This window comes from Sarcophilus harrisii, chromosome 2 (assembly GCF_902635505.1).
Source record: "Sarcophilus harrisii chromosome 2, mSarHar1.11, whole genome shotgun sequence".
In the NCBI taxonomy this organism is placed as follows: Eukaryota; Metazoa; Chordata; class Mammalia; order Dasyuromorphia; family Dasyuridae; genus Sarcophilus; species Sarcophilus harrisii.
Genome location: NC_045427.1, coordinates 458,059,849 through 458,087,016, shown reverse-complemented (window position 1 = coordinate 458,087,016; position 27,168 = coordinate 458,059,849). Strand labels below are relative to the sequence as shown.

The 27,168-nt window shown below is 39.1% G+C and overlaps 1 protein-coding gene across 3 annotated transcripts in view; it reads right to left on the bottom strand.

Moving 5' to 3' along the window:
- Window positions 1-19,770: 19,770 nt before the first annotated feature.
- The window catches only part of TSHZ3 (teashirt zinc finger homeobox 3), an 87,811-nt gene continuing 80,413 nt past the window's right edge, over window positions 19,771-27,168 (bottom strand). For all 3 annotated transcript variants that reach the window (XM_031954391.1, XM_031954392.1, XM_031954393.1), the window contains exon 3: window positions 19,771-24,595. In XM_031954391.1, coding sequence (XP_031810251.1) covers window positions 21,393-24,595 — 3,203 coding nt within the window. In that variant the 3' untranslated portion in view covers window positions 19,771-21,392. The remainder of the gene's footprint in view (window positions 24,596-27,168) is intronic.

Sequence of the window (27,168 nt, the reverse complement as noted above, 5' to 3'; positions counted from 1 at the left end):
TACCATTGACATAGGCCTTTTAAATAAGAAGCTCAGATTAGAAACATGGAAGGAAGCCCACCTTTAGAAGGGGAGACAGGTGCCATTAGAAGAAGAGATATGGGAAACTCAGTAAACAGTGCCAAACTGAAGGCAAAAATGCCAATAGCTTTGAGTTAAAAAAAAAAAATCAAATATTAATGAAGGTCATATATAGGTCAGTTATGCAATCTCAATTTAATGCAACATATTTGTTAAGGGCTACTTTCTGTCAAGTCATGTAACTAATTGGATGGGAATAAAGAAAGAAAGAAAGAAAGAAAAGGAGAAAGAAGGGAGGGAGGGAGGAAGGGAGAGAGGGAGGGAGGAAGGGAGAGAGGGAGGGAAGAAGGAAGGAAAGAAGGAAGGAAGAAAGGAAGGAAGGAAGCAAGGAAGGAAGGAAGGAAGGGAGGGAGGGAGGGAGGAAGGGAGGAAGGGAGAAAGGGAGGGAAAGAAGGAGGGAGGGAGGAAGGAAGGAAGGAAGAAAGAAAGAAAGAGAGAGGGAGGGAAGAAGGAAGGAAGGGAGGGAAGGAGGAAGGTTAGTAAGTAGGAAGAAAGGAGGAAGGAAGGAATGAGAAAGGAAAAAGGAAGGAAGGAAGGCGGGAGGGAGGAAAAGGAAGGAAGGAAGGAAGGATTCTTGTCCTCAAGGAACTTACATTCAACTGGGAGTGAGGGTGGGGAGGCATGCAACTTGTTGTATACATAGACACACACACAGAAAGGTACACAAAGGTAAATAGAGAAAAATTTCAAGAGGGAGATAGCAATAATAAGTGAGGAGGGGTTTGGGTCAGGAAAGGCTGCGTGTAAGAGGTGGGTCCAGAGCTATACTCCATAAGGGGATTGCATAGGGTTAGATTCCTATATGTCTGCTGAATGTAGCAGTCATATTGTCTAAGCTTTCAGGGCAGTTTGCTTCATTTGCAAAATATAAGCTAAATAAAAAGTATTCAGAACAAGAGCTTGCACATCCCAGAGTTTAACCCAAGACCTGTTACTGAACTGGCTTCCAGTGCAAAGGGAAGGCCCTTTCAAATGCCCTAAAGCAAAGTCACCAGTTCTGGGAAGTCTCCAAGAACCAACCCCTCTGTGTGGGAGATAGTTCCAGAGCACAAGTGTATTTGGTAACGGTGGCAAGTAAGTGTAAGTGTCTTCCGCTCAAAGTCAGACATTTTGTCTCTGAAGGGCCAGGATTGCCTCCCTCCCAAGGAAGGAATAAAGATGAAGTCCAAATTAGTCATGTTGTATTATTTCTTTTTATGGTAATACTCTGAAAGTCTGCAAATGTCAGCATGTTAATTTACTGTCACTCAGTGATATTATTTCATCCTTTCAAAAATGTGTTCCATGCATTTTCAGTAGCACACTCCAAGCGTTCTCCATCTCAAAGTTTCTATAGATAGTGTGACTACTTTCACTGTGTCCGTTGCCAAAATGTAGAAATTCATCATTGAATGCAGCCACATATACATTACCAGTGCCGTTTGGGACTATGATTTCTTGCTTGGGAAAAGAGAAGGGAAATAAAAAGGTTTGATTTTCTCTCTGCTCTCATTCTATCACCTCTTGTCCTCCTAAAGTATTCTGCTATTTCTCTGTCAAGGAATACAAGGAGATGAATTTAATATTTTTTACATATTTTTAACTAAAAAGTCCTGCTTGAGTTTGTGTACTAAGTCTGAACCTTCCTTCTTCTATCCATCCCTGCCCCCCCCCCCCCCAAAGCTTCTACCATGGTGGCAAACTTATTTCAAAAATTCTGATGAAACACTTTGTAAATTTTGTTATTCTGTGATGATAATAAATCATTATAGCCTTAAACACTTCTCTAGCTTGGAGCCTCAGTCACAAATTATCTTGTCATTCTGACCAAAACATTCTCCAAAAAAGCTTGACAAGTGCTAAAACCCAGAACATGAAACCATGTGTTGTTGTGAAAGCAAGATTCAGAAATGTCAATTAATTAGATTAAGAGGCTACTTTTAGCTTTACTCGTGTTGCCAAATAACCCTTAAAATATGCATCGCCGTGGAGGCCTACCTCCGCCATCCAGCGCTTCTGTGCAAGATGAGACAATGGATCGGACTAATAGACGGAATTATTGTATCTGTCACTCAGCTCCAGAGAATGATCTAGAAGCAAATGTCTTGCTTCTTTCCCCCCACTGTATGGCTTCACAAGCTAGATAAATTCTGCCATTTATGAATTCAAGTAGTTTCCACCATCATCATCCACCCCACCCCCTCCTTGGAAATCAGATTCAGATTGGAAAAGAAAAGTCAAGCACTATCGTATGTCTCTACTAGTAAAATGGATTTTTAATGTCTTTCTGTTTTTTTAAACTTGAATTTGCATTTTTGAAGTTCAGTTTGTAAAAAAAAATGTGGAGCAATTATTTAAATGTTTTTATCCCTGTTTCTCTAAAATCTCTTATCTTTAAATAATCCATATCCTCAATTTTATTTATGCTATAAACTGTTCCTATATTTTAATGGTCTGTTTGCTTTAAAAGGGGTTGTTGGTTTTAATAGCTCAGTTACTATCTTTGTAAACTAAATTCCTCCTAACCAAATTCTAGCAGATCAGCTCCGCCTGCAGAAGACACATTCCAATCCTGAAAAGGAAATTTAAGCCAAATAAATGTTCTGTCCAAATTAAAATCCATAAAATGAATAGTTAACTTGGACAAGAGCTGATGGACAGAGAGGTTGAGCTGTGGGTGTGTGGGTGTTGATTGAGTTGCATGCCAATACCCCAAGGGACAGAAACCAAATGAAATTAATTTCCTATAACCCCCTCCATCCATTCCCCAGGACTAATTGATTGTGCTGCTGGCAGAGATTTCTCTGAGCCTGCAGAGATGGACAAGATGATTGGCATTCCAAAGAGTGGCATGTAGAATTCGTTGTCTTCAAGGGCTTAAAGACCAACATGCATCTGCACAATGAGGGGCTCGAGTGGATGACTTCTGAGGTCCAAGATTTTCTGCTCTATGATCTCTCTCTCTGTCTCTCTCTTTCTCTCTCTCTTTTTCTCTCTTTCTTTCTCTCTCTGTGTGTTTCTGTCTCTCTCTGTGTGTCTCTCTCTCTTTTTCTCTCTGTGTCTATCTCTTTCTCTCTATTTTTCTCTGTCTCTCTCTGACTCTGTTTCTCTCTGTGTTTGTCTCTGTCTCTGTGTGTCTCTCTGTCTCTCTTTTTCTTTCTGTGTCTGTATTTTTCTCTCTGTCTCTCTCTGACTCACTCTCTGTCTCTGTTTCTCTCTGTGTGTCTTTTTCTCTATGTGTGTGTGTGTGTGTGTGTGTGTGTGTGTGTGTGTGTGTTTCTCTCTCTTTCTTTTTCCTGTCTCTTTCTTTCAATGTCTCAATTTCTCTCTCAATGTCTTTCCCTTCTCTTTCAATGTCTCTGTCTCTCTACAGTTCTGTCACTTTCCCTTTCTCCCTCCTCCCCCTTTTCTCTAGGGTATTTCTATTTTTTTTTAAGAGATACTAAAAAATCCCCCCCAAAAAAAATCTGAAAAAAAATTTTTTTTTAATGGAGGGAAATGGTAATAGTAACTTTGATATGTTTGTTGGTCCCAAGCTTAAAAGGAGTTTGACATATTTACTCCTTTAATTTGATTAAACAGGACATCAAATTATTCCTCCTTTTGGCATCCATCTTTTACCTATTGCCAAATAATTATCTCTATGCCTAGATTCAACCTTACTGAACCTCTATTTCCAAGTCTTTAGATGCACCATATTCAGGCTTAATAAGTTTCAAATTCCTACCTGGCATTCTTGGCCCTCCACTATATTGACACCATCTTATTTTTGAGTTTTCTCTCATATTATTTCCTTTTATGCATTCCATCCTACAGTCACATTGGACTCTGCCTCTAACACTCTGCTCCATATCTTCTTATGTCTGCTTTCGCTCATGATGTCCCTTATATTGATAAAGTTCTCCTTCTCCCTCTTTGCAAGCTAAATCCCCTGTAAAGAAATAATTCTTTAAAGCTCAAATTAGTTACTAACACCTCTATGAAGTTTTGACTGATTCTTTTGAGACCTAATGATTTTTCTCATCAAACCTCATATTAACACCTTGTTTTGCACCTTTCTGATGTACTTTTCATGTAATATTGTGTTTTCTAGACATAGGTGTTTGTGTCTCATCCCTCAACTAGACAACTAGGCAAATGTCAGCTAAGATGGTGAGAGAAGAGAATGATGTCTGTTCAGCCCCTATCATGATGTCTGACATGTTGTAGTTGCTTAATAAATGCCTGTTGACTTGATCATTTGGGTCCTAGTCCAAAGATTCTCACTTATAAGTGGTACAGATCATGGCCTTGCAACCTGGAATCAAGTCAAACTTCCCTCTGGCTATCCTTGAAGGACCAGAGCAATCAATTAAGCTTGCAAGACAATTTCTTTGCTTAGGGGATTCGCTATATCTTGTCACACAAGAAGAAAACTGTCTCACATTTCTTCATAAGGCAAAGCTAGAGTAGTAAGATACTGAAGATACAATAGGAAAGCCAACTCTCACTCACTGACACCCAAACCTCTATCCCACTCCAACCCCCAACACAACTTTATTTCCAATCCTAATCGTGATTACTCTCAGGATAGGTACAGTAATTGCTCTGTTCTTCCAGACTTTTTGTGGAACAGATATGCTGTAAAATTAAATGTTAGGAAAGGCAATATAGTGTAGTAGAAAGAGGCCTGGGCCGTGAGTCAGGAGACTTGTGTGGGCAAGCCAATTAGCTTCATTTCACAGATAATAATAACTCATATTTCTATGGTACTTTGAAGTGCTATCCTTGCAGGAAAAAACCAAAAATCCCTAAGGTAGGTAGTGCAAGCATTAATCTCATTCTCATTTTTACTGAAGAAGAGGGGAAGAACCAAGGCTCAGCCTTCTCCATAATCAGAGGTAGAACGTCAGATTCAAAATCAAGAGTGGGGAAAGTTTCTGTTTAGTTAGATTCTCAGAACCAGAAAATCTCCAATTTGGGAGGAACTTCAGAGGTCATCTCCACTAACAGTAATCACCTCTACAATATTACAAACACACACTCATCCTGTCCTTCATAGAAGGCATTCAGTGAAGGGGAGCCCACCATCTCTTCATAATGGAACAACACTTTGGAATACCTCTAATTGTTAGGGAATTTTTTTTTTTTAATCAAACATCTTGGCTTCTTCTATGTATTTTTCTAAGTTCTCTCCATAACTAAGCAAAGTAAGTATAATGTCTTCCATATCACAGCTTTTCAAATGCTTGATGATGCCTATCATATCCTCCCTAACTCTTCTCCTCATTCAGAAAACATTTTCCTACCCAAAGTATGGCATCAAAAACCAAACAGAAAACTCCAGATGTGATGGAACTATGATTGAATACAAAGGTACTATTACCATCCTCTCTTTGGACACTAACCTAGAACACCATTAGTTTTGGAAACTGACAACCTCTATTATCTTCCATTAAGGAATTATTATCTTAACTCCTGCCCCTTATCTTTTCCGTGGAAACAATTTTTGAACCCAAGATTAGAACTTTATGCCTATGAAGATTTTTCCTATTAGATTTGGCACATCAAGATCTTTTTGGATCCTCACTCTGTTATCCCAGCTGTTAGCTATCTCTATCCCTATCAAATATCAATATGATAATCCTGCCATCCAGTCTGATTAAAATGTTCAATAATAAAGAGTATAGAACCCTGAAACTTTATTTTTAGTTTACTTTGAACATATACTTTGGGTCTCATCATTTAACTAGTTTAAAAGAACATCCAACTATATATTTTCAGGTTTATAACTTGAGGATGAGAGGCTATCAAATATTTTGTGCTAATCTAGGGAAATTATGACTTGAGAGAAATGATTACTAATAAGCAATGACTTGGGGAGATCCAGAGCTTCTTGTTTTTTCTATAGTCTTCATTTCAAAGTTCAATCTCTTGAAGGACATTACTGATAAGAATTAACTCTCCTCAATCTTAGTCAGACTCCACCAACCTTCTAAGGAATTTAATCTAAAGTGGGGAAGCACATTGTGTTCTACTCAAGTTTGGGTAGGAATAAATTCTTTAATTAGATTATCTAAAGCTAGGGTTGGTCTGGTTGTAGAAATAGTCTTTTGTCCAATAGAACATGATGTCTCTCTCTCTCATCCTCATTGAAGTGATCTCATTTCTCATTGTAATATTCCTTATCTGATTAACTGAAAATCAATCAGAAACACCCACTCTTCTAAGAGCATATAAAGTGTAAGCTGGAATCAATGACTGAGTATTGCCTTAGTCACATGTTAAAAACCTTACCTTAAAAAAGCCAAGGTCTCTCACTGTATCCAGGGCCATCTCCAGTCATCCTGTTTTATATCTTGCTATTTACTAGACCCAGATGACTCTGGAGGAGAAAATAAAGCCAGTGACCTTGCACAGCCCTCCCTCACTTAAATCCAATTCATTAGCATGTCATGGTATCACCTCCCTGATATCATGATCCTCTTTGAGAATGAAGGGCAAACAAAATCAGAGTCTCTCATCATGGGGATCTTTGGCATTCAAAAGTGCCTCTGAGCTCTAAATAAAATTCATTATTAATAAAATGACTAATTATCCAGAATTATTTCTTTCAAACTTTTTAAATGTCATAGCTTTGTTGTATCAGCATAGCACCACTGTCAAAAAGGACGTGAGGTTTACCAAAGCCATCCTGTTTCTTTGTGATCAGTTTCCCTTTCTAAAAGCTCATATACTCTGCTTTTAATAATGAATTCTAGAATTTTGACAGGAATTAAAGTCAAGAAAAACACACCCAAATTTTGCAGCTTCTACCCTCTTCCATTTTTTGATAAATGGGACATTTGTCCAACTCCAGTCTTGTAATTCCTTTCTTATTTATTGTAATCTTTCATATAGCATCATCAGTCTCATATTCCAGTCTCTTTTACATGACAGCCTTTCAAATGCTTGAAGACAAGGTTTCAGGTTCCACCTAACTCTTCTCTTCCTTAGATTAAATATTCCTAGATAGCTTTAACCAGACTTCATATGGCATAGTAAATTGAGTATTTCATGTAGTCCTGATGACCTGAATTCATTGAGGGAAGTTTATTTTGTATTTCTGATATTTGTTAACCACTTTTATTTTATCTGTTCCAATCTAGAGAGATCATCCTCATTGTCAGAAAAAAGACTTGAATAGTTCTTTATTCTCTCTATTATTATATATGCACCTTTTCTTCTTTATTGTAATCATTTGTGTCTTCAGAAATTCATTCTTAATAGTTTCCTATCCCTTAGGCTGACTTCCCTTAGAACTCTCCAGATACTTCTTTTGAAAAGTTTGAAATTAAATACTCAAAAATCTAGAATGAATTCTTAGTTTTCCCTTCCTGCATTACAATTTCTGAAATGATATGGTCACTTTCTTCCAGTGCTTCCATCATTTCTACTTTAACAAACTGTTCTATCTTCTGGGAAAATCAGATCCAAAAAGGGTTCCCCTTATTGCTTCTTCCATTAAATATGAATATCAAAAATTTTACTAATGCATTTATAATTTATATATTATATTATCAAATTTATGAACTATTATGTTTTTAGATAGAAAGAGAGCTTCCTAGAAAATGGACTTTCCCTGACTCTGCCATGCCCCTTTGTCAAAGATAATGTTGAATTCTTTATCCATTTACTCTAGTCTGGGTGTTGAGTTTTTATATGACCTGACAAAATTGCTTGTTCTTCTCTCCATTGATCCCCACCCAAATTTTCTCACCCTGTTCTGGTTCTGGAATTCTTCTTGAGCACATCTTAGTGTGAGAGTGATCAGGGATTCACCCATCAGTTTGAAGAGAGTCTCCAACTAACCAGAAGAGATTACATAGTGTGAGTCATTGTTTGGAGGGAATCAAAGGGGATCTTCCCAAGTAATGTAAGCACGCCCACTGACATCATACTGATTGACTTTCAGAGACTTCATTGACTTCCTGATGACTTGCTGAATGAATCATCAACTTGTTCTTGGGATCTACAAAAGCAAGTTGTGAGACCCAGCCTGCCCTTTTTTCTACTCTTTCTCTTTCAGACTCCCTGTTTGCATTTTTCCTTGTATTCTCTAAAATGAGCAAAGCTAGGTTAGAAGTGAAAGAATTTCTCCTTCCCCACTTCCAGGGGGCAGCTATTTCAATTTGCAGCAGAAGCACATGGCAGTGGTAGATGTACCATTCCACTCAACCTAAGTACTTCCTGAACAATGTTGATTAACCCCAGATACTCTGAAGATTTCTTGTTGCAGTGCTCTTTGGAGAATGAAGGCTATATAGTTCCCATTCAGTGTTCTATTTTGAAATTCACACTGGTAAATTACTGAGACAGTAGAGGTCCAAATGTAGAATTTGCTTGTTCAGAAGTGACAAAGTATCTTTATTTTTCAGTGAGAAAATAAACCCTGAGTAGTACTGAAAGCCTTGGAGACACTTAAAAAGACCTTAGAGGGAAAGACCTACCAGAATGACACAATTGCCCTGTTAATAACAGTTCAATTTCCTTCTGAGGATTTCAGTCACCTGGATTTGTCTTTGAAATCTCCATGTCATCTTCCAAGTCTTCGCCTTCTCACCATCTCTGTCCCATCAGTTGTTGAGTCCAGTCCTCACCTTCCTAATTGTCTTTCCTATATCACCCCCTTCTTTCCTCTAATACCGCTATCACCCTGATGCAGGATCTCCATACCTCCCTCCTAGACTATTGCAACAATATCTTGCTGTTTGATCTCCCCATCTCAAGTGTCTCCACTCCAGTTCATTCTTCACTCACTGTCAAAATGATCTTCCTAAAGCACAGGTCTGACCATGTTCCCTTCTCCTTTCAATAAATTCCAATGATTCTCTTGTATGTCTAGGATCAAATATAATTTTTTTTGGACTTTTAAAAACCCTTCACAACCTGGCTCCTTACCACTGCAGTAGGAGAGCAGGTTCGATGGGTAAAAATTTCCAAGAGATTATTATAATAGAACCAATTAGCAGGGAACTCGCTGATCTGAGAGACTTGTCTGATATTTATAATATGAGGGTTGTCCCCTCCCAGTGAATGTAACCCTTCAATCATTGGTTGGAACAAACAAACTTCTGCTGGGGCCCCACACCTTGAAACACTCAGCAAGACCCAAACTTCATATACCTGGATGAGTGGGCAGCAACATCTCCACACAATCAGTTGCCATGCAGAAATTAACAGAAGCCCTACTGAGACCCATTCCAATACCTTTCCAATTTTCTTATACCTTATTCCTTCTATATATAATGGTGGCAACGATTTCTTGCTGTTCCTTGCACAGAATACTCCATATCCTGACCTTGTGAGTTATCAGTGGTTGTCCCCCATGCCTAAAATTCTTCCTTCTCATCCCAAACTCTTGGCTTTCATGATTTCTCTCAAGCCTCAGCTAAAGTCTGACCTTCTTGCAAGCTTTTCCCAGGCCTCCTTAAAGGGATTGCCTTCTGAGTCTATCTCCAATTTATACTAGATCTGTATCTCATTAGACAGAGAAGGGGTGAGAAGGCGAAGACTTAAAGATGACATGGAGATTTCAAAGACGAATAGTTGTTTGCATGTTGCATATAGTCCATTAGACTATAAGGTCCTTGAAAATAAGGACTGATTTTATGCCTTTCTTTGCATTCCCAATGGTTAACAGTGTCTGATACACAACAGGTGCTTAATAAATGTTTGTTGACTGATGAGAGGAGGAGCTTATGGACTTTTTAAATGCTGTATATTTCTGCATATTTCATAGATTTTGATGGGTCCTTTATGTTTTAGACATTTACTCTTGGATGAAATATCTACTAGTCCTATTACATGAGTACATGTATAGAAGCTGGAAAACTATTATCTATATAGTAACTTTAACATAAATTCTATTTTGGAAATTATCCAAAATGAAACTATAGACATGAGTTTTAACTAGCTGGAGAGAGAAACTGTATATATCATATTACATTGTGTGTATGATGCCTGTATGATGTGCATATATCTGTGTATATAGGTTGCCCTAGGCAACCACCTGGGACTATGAGATGATGATAAGGTGGAAAGGGAAGGTAGTAAAAGGGAAAAAAACAACCATCTGAACAAACTATTGGAGTCCAAGTTCTGCAGATCCATATCCTTGTGTTGTGGACCTCTTGAGTAATCTCTCGGTAGGGGCAGCATGGCGGGCTGCAACTTTTAAAAACAGTACTGACTGGGAGATAGAAAACTGTGACAATGACCTTGGATCAACTAAAATATCCTTGAAAGCTGCTGATGTTTTGATGGCCTGATTAATGAAATCTTTGAAGAGACCTGTTTTGACAAAAAAAAAAAAACCCATCCCAGCCTGAAAAGGAACTGAAACAATTGGCATTGACCAAAGACTCTGAGGAAATAAAAACTGTCCTCAAGGAGCTTACATTCAATTAGGGAAGACAATATATATTTAAATAAATGAATACAAAATAAATTTATCTATCTTACATACTATAATTAAATCCCAATTAGTAAGAATAGCAAATCACTTGAGGTAGCTATATTATTTGAATTCATATTGCCTATTTCCATTATGGTGGAACTATTAATTATATTTTACCTATTTAAAACTTCAAATAGTGTGATTTTGAACACACTCTATACATATATGTACATAGATAGATAGATTAAAAAAAATCAATGTAGTGTCCAGAATATGCTGTTATCAACCAGAAGATGCACTGAGAAAGTTGTCAAGGATCAGAAATGTAGGCTCTTCTCTGAAAAGAAGAGGTCTAGGACACTAGGGTACTGTCTACAGTCTCAGACCACTATTTCCCCCATAAATCTGCAAAAAAAAAAAAAATTACAGAAATTCTCTTCAAATACTTGGATGTAGGCTTCCATTTTCATTTGAGGGAGACCAATAGAATGGAAGCATCTTAAGGGAAGGAATTATTTTATTTTTGCTTTTCTATCACTGTAGTTCACATGTTGCTGGCACATGGGGTGGACCTGGACCTCGGATTTCAATAGTATAGGAAATATATATAGGGAATAGTTTATGAGGAAACTCTATTTACCAATACAGACTGGTACTTCTTCTATAATTTAGGCTTAAAGTTTTTGCCTAAGGCAATGAGAAGTTAAATGGCTTATACATAATCATATATTATGTGTCAGAGTCATAACTTGCACTCAAACCTTTATGAGTCTAGTACAAATTGAACTGAAATCTTAATCCCAAAGACAATATATAGCAAATCTGTAGCCTCATGGAATCCTTGCTTGCACAGCTTTCTCTGTGCAAACTGATAGGGCCTGGGTACTCTTATATGAAATGAGTAAACACCTAAATTGTTCTGTAGTATGTATATTTATTATTATGTGTAAGAATTTGTTTCTTGCAAGCAGGGCCAAGAGATCATTATATACTTCAACAACAATACTATATGATGACCAATTCTGATGGACTTGGCCATCCTCAGCAAGGAGATCAACCAAATCATTTCCAATGGAGCAGTAATGAACTAAACCAGCTATGCCCAGAGAAAGAACTCTGGGAGATGACTAAGAACCATTACATTGAATTCCCAATCCCCATATTTTTGCCCACCTGCATTTTTGATTTCCTTCACAAGCTAATTGTACAATATTTCAGAGTCTGATTCTTTTTGTACAGCAAAATAACGGTTTGGTCATGTGTACTTATTGTGTATCTAATTTATATTTTAATATATTTAACATCTACTGGTCATCTTGCCATCTGGGGGAGCGGGTTGGGGAAAGAGGGGAAAAATTGGAACAAGAGGTTTGACAATTGTCAATGCTGTAAAGTTACCCATACATATTACCTGTAAATAAAAGGCTATTAAATTAATTTTTTAAAAAAAGAATTTGTTTCTTGAATGAAGTGGTTGTGAATAGTGCAATGCAATTCTTGAACATAAAAGCAAGCCCATGGAATTTTAATGTTTTGTTCAACCAATGTCATGTATTAACATCCCTGCTCAATGCCAGAGATTTTGCTCCAGTAATTACCTCTAATAATCACTAGTCTTTGCTTTGGTCTTCCTTGTTAAATTCAAGCAAAACAAAGCTTTTGTTGTTGTGTTGTTTTTCGGCTGTGTCTGACTCTTCATTACCCCACTTGGATTTTTCCTGACAAAGATTCTGGAGTAGTCTGCCATTTCTTTCTCCAGCTCATTTTACAGATGAGAAACTGAGGTAAACAGGATTGAGTGACTTGGCTCAGAAGCACACTGCTAGACAGTGTCTGAGTCAGAATTTGAACTCCCAAAGATGAATCTCCAGGCTGGTACTCTATCCTTTGTACCATAACAGTAAAAAAGTGTGCTGATTCCTCCTTTTGAGTCATATATCTATTACAGGATTAAGCAACTAGTTGGAAAGAGAAATCCCACTACCTGGTATCTAACATAGCTAAAAAGGTCTAAAATAAAAGTCAACGTAAGAATCTTTCTAGTGGGTCAAGAGTGGCAAATGAGGGAATACAAAAGACACTAAACTGAGAGTCAGAAGCCTAGAGCAGCTCAGGACATATACAATAAGGGTTTGACACATAATTGGATAGTCCCAAACTGAGACTAGCCATTTTTAACCCTTTTGGACCTCAATTGCAAAATGAGGATGATAATTCCCACCTTACCCTCATCAAGGAATGTTACAAAAAAAAGAAGGAATTTGAAAACAACTTGGAAAAATGTAAGGTGTTATGTTTATGTAAGACAATCAATATCTCTGGCTGAAATTGAGTTTGAAGAGAAATCTTATGTTTTTAATGAGGTTTCTTTGAAAATGAGGAGAGTTCAAGTGTTGATTATCATTATTGGGGGCCAAAATGAATATCTTCTCTTTTTTTAGAGTAGGCTCTGAAATCTTCCTTTCTCTCTTGTTTTTTAGCTCCTACCCAATAGCCCCAGCCTGTACTTTTTACCCAGACTAATTTCCAAAGACCCTGAATAATGGGATGGGGAGAAGAACTGAGATCCATCCTTCTACATCTAATTATGAGGCTGAAGTTATGCTGAGCCCTAAGTCACAGTCCTACATAGTGTAATCTCTTTCCCAGCCATTCTAACTTGGTTCCCTGTGAGTCTGAAATAATTCCACAAAAACCAAACAGTTTCAGTCTCCTGATATATACTTCTATATACATATGAATATATATGTTTATATATGGATATGGATATGGATGTATGTATGTGTTTTTCCCTCACCAAGATCTACTTTTTTTTTTTTTTAAAGAGCCTTGTCACAACGGTCCTTCAAACCCATTTGATTGGGTTGGAGCTCATCATACTGTCACCAGCTCAGTTTTCATTAGGCCTCAGCTTCTCTGTTAGCCTAGCCAAGCAGAAGAACTCAAACACATGCACAAATTAAATCGACATCCAAACTCCACCAATATACAAAGCAATTTAAATGATATTCATTAGAGCGATGACAAGTCCTGATGAGCCTTTCAGGAGCCAAGTCCTTCAGCTTTTGCCGACTCGGTTTCCTGGTCACTGAGGCGGAACCACAGCTACTGTACCTCCAGTTAAAAAAAAAACCCACTAAGAAAATGAGTCCTTTCTGACACACCTACCTTATTCTCCTTCTCCTCTCACTTCCCACCCCTCCATTCCATGTGCAAATAGGCAGGTGATCCCCTGAAAAGAGGGTAGGGGAACTACATTAGGGGGAAAAACAGCTTCCCCCCATTAAATGCTCCAATTAAAAAGAATTTCATTTTCGAGTAATTTCATTTCACTTGGCTAGAAAGGTCACTAACTCACAATTATGATGGCTATAAATGTGTCTCAGGGTTCCTGCTGTGGGAAAAAAAAAAGGAAATGATATGTTGAAGCTTAATAAAGAAGTATTTTTCATTGTTAATTTATGCCAAAGTGGAAGGAGGGTATTTGCCAACTTCTACTTGTTTACTTTGAATAAAGTAGGAAAAAAAGGAAGAAGGGATGACATCTCTCCTTTCCAGGGAGCAAAGGTACATGGGAAAAACCAAGGTCCCAATTTTGGGGGTTTAAGAAAAAGCTTGGAAGAAGATATTATTGAGTTGAAAACTCCAAGTCTCAGGTTATAAAAGTTAAGAGACCAACTAACAATGTAATCATTTGTGAGAATAAGAACCCAAGCCAAAATGGTAACTGAAAATTGTGAATCCATGACTAAGCCTACCACATGCATCAAGGATTCTAACTGATGCTAGGTCTCCAGCAAATACAGTTGTGTTCCGTGGTCTAATTTTCATTTCTTTTCCAAATACAATTATTAAGAGTAGATAGAGCCTTTGTCCTTGAATAGAAGTCTGTTAATACATAAAATTATTGACTGAACCCGATGCCACATTTCCATGAGCATGTTTATCTTTTAATTCATGGATTCATTATTTGCTCTTCTTTATTTATTTGCTAATTGCTTCTTTATTGTGGATATTAACTAAGCAGCATTCTCTCAATTCCAACATCATCATCATCAGGAATCTTTTATGAAAATTATATAGTATTAATGTTACTTAATACAGGACCATGTACTAATAAAAACAATTTCCTTCCTTTATCCCTAGGGATGAACAAGAATTATTTCCACAATGGAATTCTGTCAAAAGGATAATTAATTCCCACCCTCACCATTTAACTGGACCTGTGATTTCATCAGCACAGGGAACCTCCAGTGCACCAACTTCTTACCAATGCAGATTGGGACCTCCTTCAATCAGTTATGAATTTCAGAGTGTTGCCTGGGGTAACCGAGTAGTTAAGGTATGTGATCATAGATTTTAAGCTGAATGTGATCTTAGAAGCAATCAAACTTAACTTTCTAATTTTGTAGATGATGAAATTGTCCTAGAGAGGTTGGGACTGGCCCAAATTCACATTGATCATAAGATGCAGATATAAGATTTGAATGAAAATTTTTCAAGTATCAAATCTACTGCTCTTTTCACATTTCCTAGGACACCTAGTCAGTATATTACAGGTAAGGTTGAAATGCAAGATATTTCTAACTCCAGAATCAGCTCTTTCTAAACCCCTTCAGCCATACTTTGTTCTTCAATGTCCTGACTCCAGACAAACTACTAAGATAGTAACTTGAAGATCGGATGCTACTCAGCATAGTTTAGATTAATCTTTTCATAGAAGTTCTGCTCTTTAGTAAAATCACAGATCTGGAGGGGGGTGGGGGGTGGAGGAGGAGAATCATTATCACACCTTATGGTTGGGGGAATTAATTACCTTTGAGATAAAGGATCAAGTCTTTGAATGCAACCCCAGTAGACAGAATTAATGCAACTCTGTCAATGAAACACTTCCAGCTCTATGAACAAGCGCCCAGGTAAAGCAGTCAATTTAATGAAGCCTGTAGAAAAGCATTTTATTTTTTTTTTTTTTCATTTTGGAACCTTCAGAGATATGGTAGACCATGGGGAGTGTGACTTCGTGCCTCTGGGAATCTTCTGAAAAAAGGAAATCATTGTACTCTCAGGAAGATCAAATTGGCCAATGTGGGTCAGAGCTCTCCTCAAATTTGTTCTATTTCAATTCACCAAACATTGATTAAACTCCTACAGCATGCAAGGCTCTACTTAGGTGCTGGACTTACAGGGAAGCTGTATGTAAAGTCACTCACCTTAGCATAATAAATACAACCAACCTTTCTTGAAGCAAAGGCCAGGTTTTAATTACTACTCAGTACCCACAGCTGAGAATATTCTTCACTTTGAACTTGATTTCTGTGATGCTGAAAACTGGGCTTTGGTAGGTATATTTCCTCCCCACTTTGATTCCCCAATTATTTAAAGGCAATTCTGGAAACAGAAATTTTCTGTGCAATATAAGATAAAAAAAAAAAAAAAAGTTTGAAAATATTTTTCTTTCTTTTTAAATAAATGTCATGATTTTAGGACTGATATTTTTCAAAGGCTCACAAAGCCTCTGTCTTCATATTTTTTTGTATAAGCCTGTATAGGAGGGAAATGGCTGCATTTCTATTATTTTCCCCTTGGTCATCTGAAAGCAGTGAAGTACAGTGTAACATAAAGTATCAGGAACAGAAAACACATAGGCTTCCTTTATCAAAGGAGATTATATGTGTTTACTAATAATTCCTTAAGGAGAGAAAGGTTAGTGTTTCTATTACCCAAAGAGTAAAAATGGCAATGTTTCCATTAGCTGAAGGGATAATAGCTATTTTTTTAAGTTAAAGAATTCATTAAAAAGTCATGTTTGGGATTTGTGTGTCTTTGTTTTTATGATTGCTTCCTATAATACAAAGTGTATTATTTTAGTTCTAAATTGTAGCAGGATAAGATGCTAGCACAATAGTCAAATAAAAAAGAATTATTTACATGAATCTGAAAATAAAACAAAAAGTTGGAGATAGGATAGTGTTCTCCTCTAGGTAAGTTTAAAAATCTCTAGGGACAACAATTATTAATATCAAATGTATTCGAGTTTGCCTTGCTGTTCCAATCAGCATCCTGCTCTCCCAGCTTTATTTCATTAATATTCTTTTTCACTCAAGATGGGGATCCTCCGGAAGCCAGCCATCCAAAATTAAAGGCTTCCCTTTCATTGTTTGTATTTTCTCATCAATTTCATACAAGAGCAAGGAATTAGGAAGCTGTTTGGTGCAGTGAAATTCAGAGATGGGGAGATTCCTAACTAAAACTCAGAGCACTCCTCCGATACTGACTGAGACATTGAGAGCCTTCCTTCTTTTTTCAGTAGAACTGGCGACCCCAAGCTTGTGGAGTTAATTTTCATATGGTGCAAAACGGTCCAAACCTGCCAGAGAGCAGAGAGAATGCCCTGGTCACAATGAGAAGAGTCTGTCTTCTTATTTTGTTCTAGCAGAAAGAAAATAGAATGAAGATGCTGGGAAGATTTAGGCCCTTGTCATAGTCAACCTCTCCAACTTACATGTAAGACTTCAGTTAATTATAGAATTCCTGCTGCCTAAAACTTAAAGATACATCACTGATATTTTTGCTAAATGTTGACTCCAGCGAATTGCTCTCTAAGATCTGGCATATTGATTTCTTGTTGTGAAGTGAGCTGTTCAAGCCCCATTTAAGATTTTCATCTTGCATGTAGCCCTGAGCACATCATAGCACCATAAATTAGTTAAATTGCACATTTATCACAAATGTTATTTTAAGATACTGCGTAAATGTGATGGCTGGAAGATATACAGTAGACTGCAACAAGCCCCTTCTTGGGTGGGGTTAGGTCAGGGTCACCTTTATACACCTGTGATTTAAAGCTGCCAGTCTCCTATCTTACCCTTTCCTCCCCTCACAATCAGCCCTCTCCCCCCCTCCATTTAAAGACCCTTAGATGTTTGGTTTTTCCCCCTTTGTATTTTCTATTTACAGGGAAGAGAGGGAAATGTGTGCAGATGAAAATTAGAAACTTAACCATGAAAGATCTGAAATTGCATTTTGTCTCCAATTATAATAGCCAGAGAAAATGCATGCTCATTCGTTTATGATGGGTGAAAAGCCTATTGGTGCTGATAAATATAAAGAAGGAATGAAGTTGAATGAGAGCAGACCCTCCAAGGGCTTGTATTGAATAAACACACCTGTATTTCAGAATGGAGAAATAAACTCAAGGGCAGGCAGGCTGGGCATTGGGGACTCACATTCGGGTGGGCAGGGTCTGCATTAATCACTGTGGATCTTCAGTTGCCATATTTTTATGAACATAAAATGAATTTTTGAAACCAATAATAAATCCAGTGGTCACCTTCCTTTCCAACCTTAGTTGTTTCAGAAGTTACCATTTGGCTCCATTGGAAGGCTGATGGGTCAGGTCTCTTATTTTTGCCACTATTCCAAATTTGAACAATTAATAAAACAATTTTCGGGGAAGGGAGGGAAATGGGGGAAGTGTCAGATTTTCTTCCAAACAGTAGAGAGAGGAGGGACAGCAATCATTTGCATGAATCCCCACCTCTTTATAAGCCAAATGGGCCCTCTTTATGATGTAAGTGTTGTCAGCTTAATCTGTTATACTCAGGACTTTGGATTTTAATAAACCGATGCTATATTTAACCTGTGAAAAATTCAAGAGTGGAAATCTGGGCTCCTGGAACTACAGATCCCAAAGGCACTAGTAGAGAATGCCACTGGCACCCACATGGTCAGGTACTATCCTGGGGAACCCTGGCCAACAGGATCCACTCCCCCAAGGTGACTCTGCTCAGTCCTGTTTGAAATTGCTTGTCCATCTCCCTCTTTTGATAACCTGCTCCCCCCACCTATTTTTTTTAAACTGCTCTGGGAGACCCAATCTGATTTTTCAAAGGGTTAAAGCAATAAGCAAAATAGATTGAGGCCCCTCAATATAAGAAACTTCCTTTCAGGATCACCATTTCAAAATCCAAAAAAAGTGGAAAAAGTCCAACTTTATGAGCAAGACAAGAGAAAAACTAGTACTATTCATTCAATCTGATAAAAATCAGTGTTGAAATTGACTGAAGTTCTTTTGTAAATCTCAGAAAGATGGATTACTAAACTAAATCTGGAAATAAATTTTGCACTCAATTTAACAAGAGTGGGGGCAAAGAGGGGGAAGTAGGCATATTATTAAACATATTTGAAAGGGATCCATTTAATTTTTAATAAATAAAGGGTTTTTTCACACTCAAGTTAATAAATTATGTGGCTGGAATAAATTTCTCATTTATACGTGTATCAGGAATAAAAGCATTTCTAGTCTATAATTCTAGCTAACCTGGAAAAAAGTACTCTGTAATAATAAAGCTATTTTACAAATTTAAATTATGTGTCCAGTGTTTTGTTGGCATGACTTGTTGGAATTAATAAAAAGCTTGTCATTTTTGTACACATGGTCTGGGTTTTTCTTTTGCTTGTGGATTCATGCTCCTGTGGCTCTGTGTATCAGTTGCTGATTCCATCCAGTGGTAGCAAAAACTGTGAAAGGCCAATGTTTCCCTTACTTGGAAGTGCTATGCTTTCCCTTCTTGGTAATACAAAATTCCTGATCAGAATCAAGAAACGAATGCCTTCAGAATACTAGCTGTACCTACACATTGGTCTCCTTCCTCTTCAGCACCATCAACAGCTCTCCTCCCGTTTGCGCTTTCCTTTAGGCACAGGATATGATTGAGTCCATTTACAACTTTAACCGAGCTATTTACTGTGCTACATGTGGCTTTGTAACCTATTTACTTTGCTACATGTCCCCTCCCAAATCTCCTTTTCAGAGTCCATCTCACCTGATGTGAAAAGGGGCACCAGAACAATGATTTATCATTGTTATTATTTTCTTCTCCTTTCTTTCTTTCTTTCTTTCTTTCTTTCTTTCTTTCTTTCTTTCTTTCTTTCTTTCTTTCTTTCTTTCTTTCTTTCTTTCTTTCTTTCTTTCTTTCTCTCTCTCTCTCTCTCTCTCTCTCTCTCTCTCTCTCTCCTTTCTTTCTTCATTTCTCTCTGTCTTTCTTTCTTTTTTGGAGGGGATGGTGGTGGTGGTGAGGGAATTCTGTCCATGCAGCCTCTGAATGAGTGCCAACCTGCTCTTTCAAAGCCAAAGTTCACTAAAACTCCATTGATGTATGTGCAGCTTTTGACTGCCAGCACCTGGCAGACACAGAAACCTACTCAGTCATAAACAGATCGCATACAATTTAATTTTAATGTGCTCGTTAGTCGTAGCACATTTCAGACATAATTGTGAACGCAACACAAAATTATAGCAAAAAGACAATTTTAATGCTGCAGTAGAAAAAAAGGTTATATGAAGAGTCATATAATGGTGCTTCATTGTCAACAACAAAACAGGGCACAGAGTGCGTTACAGGGTCTGTGCTGTTTACATGCCAATATTTTATACATAGATTCTCATATGGTGTCAGCTGTCAGTTACTTTTGCAAATTAACTGCCAAAAATGGAGACGAACAGAATCACTTAGTGTGCCGGTAACCACGGGTTACCTTTCATATGCCTAAAGATAAAGCTGGAGTATGGAATCTTGGGAGAATAATTAGGCAGAACAAAACAGAAAGTTACCAATTGAAATAAAAAGGCATTCTACAATATGAAATAGCAACCAAGAAGACTTATAAATAAGTAAAAGAGGTTGAATCACAGAATGCCTCATAACTTTTAAGCAAAGTGTTACAGTACAAACATTTTAAAGGCTTTATCAATGTTTAGGAAATACAGTACAAGTTTTTTTTTTTTTTTTCCTTTCCTTTTCAAATAGACTTAACCCTTTGAGCACTGAGTTTGTTTTGAACTTCCTTTGATTTCTAATAAATACCTTTAAAAATCATGTGCAAAATAGTTATGATGCTTGCCACGGATGCCCTCCCTGGCCTCTGTTATCAGACTGCTCAAAACAAAAGATAACATGATGCTAATAAATATGCATAATTTAAACATGAACCTCTATCAATATAGATGTACTGTATAGCAAAACAATCATACTTTGCTTTTAGAATAATGTTTCTGCATACTTTATAAATGCTATCTGTGGTATCTTTTGTATAATTTACAATGTTTGAATGTAAAAACAAAAAACAAAAACAAAACAAAAAAAAAAACATAGACCTTAAAAAAAATGGGGTGGGGGGAGAGAAATATACACTATACATAGGCACAGCTTATGCCCAGAGCATAGCAGGTACATAAAACACTGTTGCTATAAATGCAGAAAAAAAGGTCATTTAACCACGATCACATTTTTTTTTCATAAGAGAGTCTGAAATCTATACAATATATACATCTATGTTTCAATGTGAAAATAATATTTTTTTTTTAATTTCAAGGCTTGTTATACCCCTGCAGACCTGCATAAGTGGAGGTTCATATCATTAATTATAACTAAGCTGGTAAGGATTTTTTTTTTTAAAAAACCAGAGCTCCATACATTATCATTATTATTATTTTTTTAAACCAAATTAATGCAAAAGTGCTTCAAAGTACTCAGAGGGCTAAAGATTAAAGGGTGAGAAATGCCAACACACTTGGGTCACATGGAAAAAGTGTGCCAGATTTCCTTATAAATGCTTAATTAAACTGTCTGTTAATGCATGCAGCTTGAAGCATCGGAGGGATGCCCACAACTAAATCCAATTTACACAAAGTTCCAAACACTTACCACTGCATTTTAACCTTCATATTTTACCAGTAACAACAGCTGATTATGCGCCTCTATTAAACACTGTACAGTTATACAAAACAGTTCAGCCCAGAGTGATTCTCTGCCGTTAGAGTAAGAACATGTGCCAAGAAGGAAATAGTAGCTTTAAGGTGCCTTTGACAGTTTTCCTCAAAGCAAATTACAGTCATTTTAATCGAAAGCAAATGCTACTGCTTCTCAAGCTCTGAGACATACAGGAGATGATCCTCTGGCGATTTCCCGTGTGTTTTGCTAAGATGAAGTTTAACGGCATGCTTGCTTGCAAAGGTCCGATTGCAAAGTTTGCACTGGTAGGAAGTCCCCAGCTCCTCTTCGGGAGACGACGTCACCAGTTTTTCCGACGGGGACTTAGTTTGTGCTATCTGATTGTTAATCTGTTCATTGGACAGTTTGGACAAGTCCCTCAATCTGAAACCCAGATGTGACTCCAGGTGACTGATGTACGTGGAAGGAGTCCTGATTTGTGACGCACAGTCGTTACAAAAGAACACGGGGTGGCCAGTGTCCAGGTTTTTGAGGAACTTCGTTCCCCCTGTCCTTCTGAGCTGGTATTTCACATTGGCCAGCCAGTGGCTGATGGTGGTCATCGAGAGGCCCGTGAACCTGGAGATGTGCATCCGCTCTTGGGGGCTCAGGTCCGACATGATGTATTTCCCCTCCGATGTCTGCCGGAGGCTGGCAGCGAACTGGGCCTGCAGGATCAGCAGGTGCTGGGGGTTCCAGTTGGACTGGCGCCCTTTCCTCTTTTGGGCTGGGGTCGTCTCCTCGGGCTCCTCCAGCGTGGTCCCATCAATGTCGGACTTTTCAGAGATGCTGGAAGGTGTGGAAGATTTTGACGTGTGGCTCTCTGTCAGGTTCTTCAACATATCAGAGATATCTGACAAGGCATTCTCACGGAGCGGCGAGTTTGACATGAACGACACGACGGCCGACGTCTTCGCCGTTGTCACCGCGGATGAGGAGGTGGCAGGGGATGTCGACGTGGGTGACAAGAGCACTGAACCTAGAGAACAGCTTTTGTCAGTCTTCCCTTTCGTCAAGTCAATGGGCTGGTCGTTGTTGATGTGGTAGAAATAGCGGTCCAAGTGGTCCGCTTTCTTGGACGGCAGGGGGGGTGTCGCCACCGCCGCCTTCTCCGCCAGGCTGTTGCTCATCTTGAAGAGCATGCTCATGGGGTCGAGGGCGGGCAGGGAAGGCTTGGCCGCCTTCCCCAGGTGGATATTCATGACCGACTGGAGAGCGCTCAGGGGGTTAACGAAGGGCTGCTCGGGGGGGTGGTCGGTGATGATGGCTGTGCTGCTGCTCAAGCCGCTCGTCATGGGCTTCACCAGCTCCTTGCCGTTCTCCACCGGCTCGGCCAGGGGGCTGCTCTCCTTGCCCCCCTCCCTCTGAGGGCTGGGGCTGGCCTCGTGGCTCTTGAAGCCGCCGTCGCTGGAGGCCTCCATCTTGATGGGCTCGCTCACCTCGCTGCTGCACGGGGAAGGGGTGGCCCTTTTCATGGGAGAGAGCTTCCCCTCGGGTTCCTTCATTTTTTCTTCGACTTTGGCGACTTTCTCGGTGACTTTCTTGACCAGCTCTTCCATGGCGTGGAAGTTGGTCTTTGGCATGGGGGAGGTTTGGCTGCTGGGCGGAGATACCAGGGTCTGGGTCTTTGTGGGCGACACGATCTCACTATTGCTAAACATGGGTTTCAGGGGTGTGCTCTTCCCTGAGGAGCCCAGGGACAGTTTCATCATGTTGGGGAGTTGATAAGCTGCATGGATGCTGGGGTAGCCACCCCAGCTGGGAGTCCCGTTCTGGGCTTTGTTAATAGCCGACGTGACTGTGTTTTCTAGTGACTTTAAGATATCCAACCCTCCTTTGGGACTCTCCTCTAAGTCATTTTCAGTCAAATAATGATACTTAGAAGAGATATCATACTTTTCCTCTTCTTCGGGTGATTTTTCTTTGTCCTTAGTTTTTTCCTCAGTCACCACTCTCTCTTTGTCAGCTTCCTTTTTGACCTCCACGTTTAGTTTCGGAGAAATGCTCGAGGGTGTGTTGGAGGGAGAGGTAAATGTGGTGGCTGCCAGAGGCACAGACTGTACCTTCTCATCAAGCAGAGCTGTGATGGTTGGAGTGACGGGAGCCTCGATGATAGGCTTCCCTTTCTTCATGGCCGAGTTAGTGACCTTGATGAAGTGTCCGGTCACCATCATGTGCGCCGTGAGCTCCTGCAAAGTGTCATGAGAGCTGCCGCACTCCATGCACTTGAGGATCTGGGATTTCCGGGCCTCAAAGTGCCAGGCATAGCTGGCCCCATTCTGGTGGCCGTAGCGGTTATTTGGCGTGATGTAGGGGTTGGAGTTCTTCTGCAGAGCGTCATTCGTGTCTGAGATAGTTGCCTTTGGGGTCCCACCTGTGGAATCGGGGGAGCTGGGAAGCTCAAGCTCCAGTGGAGCTTTCTTTCTGGTGGCGGGAATGATCTTGGCTGCAACAGGCGTGACGGGTTCCTTCAGAGGCACTTTTTGGTAGTGTTTTGTTTTAATCATATGAACACTCAAGTCCTGGAGAGACTCAAAAGAATGGCCACAGTACATGCACTTTAAAACTTTCTGAGCATCTTCCTTTCCTTCCATTTCCAGCAAGGACCTTTTGCGGGGTTTGGACCACCTCTTGGGATTGTTGTTATCAGTCTCGTGGTTGTCATCTCGATAATGTCCCGTTTCGTTCATGTGCACTGTTAATTCCACTAAAGTATCGTAGGCTGCACTACAGTCTTTGCAGCGGAATTTGCTGGCCCCGGTAAATATGGACCCATAGAGCTTGCTGCTTTGTCGGTACAATTGTACTGTGCTAAAGAGACTGGGCTCTGGGAGAATGCGGCTCTGAGACACTTGCTGCAGCGTCTTAGCCATGGCACTCTGATGCCAATCAAAGCTGCCACTCCCACAGCTGCTGCTGCTACTGCTGCTGCTGCTGCTGCTCCCATTATTCTTGTCTGAGGAGGGCTGGTGCAGGTTCAGGTTGAGGTTGGACCAGTACGAGTTGGAGAGAAAGTTGTTGTAGACAGCTTTCATCTGCTCCAGGCTGTCGGACACTGCTGAGTCTTCCAGGGGGATGGCAACCTCCTTGCTCTCCTCCTCGTTTTTAACGGAGCTGCTTTCAAAGTCAGCCATTCGATCACTGGTCTCACTAATGTGAGACTCGCTGTCCATCTCATGGCTAGAAAATTCAGCAGCCGGAGAGTTCTGATAGCTGGGACAGGTCTTACTGAATTCTTTCTCAGGGCAGGCATATTTGGCGGAGGGTTCCCCATCTGCTGCAGTTTCATCAGGGTCCATGTCTTCATCAACCAAGGCAGCTGCCTTCAATTCATCTGAAACATAGGCTGTGGTAAGGAAGAGATGAAGGGAGGGGAAGAGGAAGGGAGGAAATTTTTTTTTAAAGAAGGAAAAAAGGAGCAAAAGAGAAAGACAAGAAAGAAGAGAAGAAAAGGGGAAAAGAAAGAATGGAGAAAAAAGAGAAGAGAAAGATAGAGAAGGAAAAAAAGGAAAGGGAGTTAGGAGAAAAAGAGCAAGAAAAACAGACAAATAGTGGGAGAAAGAAAAAGGGGAGATGAAGGTGGGCAAAGAGGGAAAAAGGACAAGGAGAGAAAAAAGAAAAAAAAAAGTGTTAGTAATTGCTAACCTTAACTAGCATTTTTTTTTCTTCATTCTAAACTCAGCAAGCAAGACAGTCACTTTTTTTTTCTTTTTGCAAAATTAAATAGTTAAAATGTGGTGTTTCTTCAGAGCAAAAAAAAAATTCTGCTCTTCAAACATAATTTGCCACCTTATTCTTCTCAAGGGGCAACAGCTTGAAATTAAAACTAAATTTGAAATTAATGAAGCACATTCTGGAGGTGGCATTCATTTCTAAAGTAATAAATTACTTGTATCAACCTCAGAGACAGCAGTTCCTGTCTGTCAATTAATATGTCTTATGCTTCTCCTACCCCTAATGCATTTCTTAACAGACAGATTCACAATTTAAATTAAGCAAGCATTTTTAACTCATTACATTTTGAGACTCAATCTTTAATAAATATAAAGTACAAAAACATCAATAAAATTTTCACAAAGTAAAAAGAAAGTACATCAATTACAATAAATTAAAAACAAGATTTCATGGGTTTTTTTCTCACTTCTCCTGGAAGAACAGGTAATGCGGAAGCTCATAATAACTCTGTAATGGGGATGGGAGCACACTGGTTATGGATGGAATGGAAGACCCCATTCTCCCCTGAATGCCCAGCTCTCCTTGCCATACAAAAAGCCATGCAGAATGATGTCAGGAGAAGTTCAGGAAAATTGGTATGCGGTGCTCATTCTTGCTGTATAAATATATACAAGACCTTCCAGTGGACCTTACAAATGTCAAAGTGTTTGCTCTTTAGACTACTTTGTCAATATTTACTCAGCATAAGCCACACAGACACCCAACAGGGATCCTGTCTTCTTGGAAGTAATGCAACCAGTGATGGAAATCTCACATACTCTTCCTGAATAAAGGAGGCAGGGACTGCCTTCTTTCAGGCAGTTTTCCTTAGTCATACTCTGCCAGCATTTTGCCTACAACACATTTATTCAGAGGAGCAGGGTCTGCAGAGACTTTCTTGGAGAACACACTAATAGAGCAAGGTGATTTGTTTTGCTTTTCTTTGTTTTTTCCCCTTATTCTTGAGCTATCTTCCTTATTCTCTTCCTAAGATAAAAGCTGAGAACTCTCAAAGGCAAACCTCCACCCTTCAGAATAGCCCCAAAGGGAAGGACCCTTCTCCTCATACCTGCCAATTAGAATTAGTAACCACTTTGAAGTTTGGACATCGTGATGCTTTCATTGACTTGACTAGCTACCATCTCACCCAAGGAAAAACAGGTATATACACATTTAGTGTGGATTGGGGCTTCTAGGGTATTTATTTTTTGTGATGATTTAAAAAAATTAGGAGACAGAGAGAAAGAAGAGACAGATAAATGGACAGACAGAAACAGAGAGAGATAGAGACTGAAAGACAGAGAGACAAAAAGGACAGAAAGAGAGAGATGGAGATACAGAGACAGAGGGAGGGAGAGGAAGAAAAAGCTGATTTTAGGGAAACAACTAGGCACAAATAATCAAGACACGCCATCCTAAAAGCAACTTCACACTTAGGGTGGAGGGGAATTGTTTTAACTATAATATCATTTGCTTTTAGCCAAACAGAGACACCAGACCTCAGTTCTGTGGTGCCTTTAGGTTCAGTTGTGATTTACATCAGAATAGGTCTGGGCTTTGAGTTTCTGAGCCAGAACCACCACGTCTGACAATTATTGAATCATGATTCAGAGAATATACCTGATGTAACAATAACATTTGAATGGGGATCAGGAGATGAGAACAGACTGTGGTTATTGCAAAGGTAGCACGGTACAAAGGAAAGTGCATTGGATGTGGAAATGAAGGACCTGGGCTATAATTCCGACTCCGCTACTGCCTGAGTGACCTTAGACAAGTCACTTCACTGCCAAGGATTTCTTCATCTACAAAATGAAATAATTGCTTCAAGGGAGTAATGGTGAAGCAAGCTGTAGTACATGGATATAACAGAATGTTACTTTGCTATAAGAAATGATGGATGTTAAAACTTCAAAGAGTCATGGGAAGATTCATATGAACAGAATGAATTAAGCAGGACAGAAAAAGAATATATACCATGGCTACCACAAATGTAAATATTGAGAAAATCAACAACAATAAAAATGATGGAAACTAAAAACTGTATAATGAACAAATGTACACTTTGCAGAGGGAGAGAAAGTAGAGGCCTATGGGTATGGAATACTGCATACACAGTTTTGGGTAATGTATTAGTTTCACAGCATTTCTTTTTACTCTTCTTCTTTTTAAATTTTGTTACATGGATTGGCCAGAAGTAAGGGA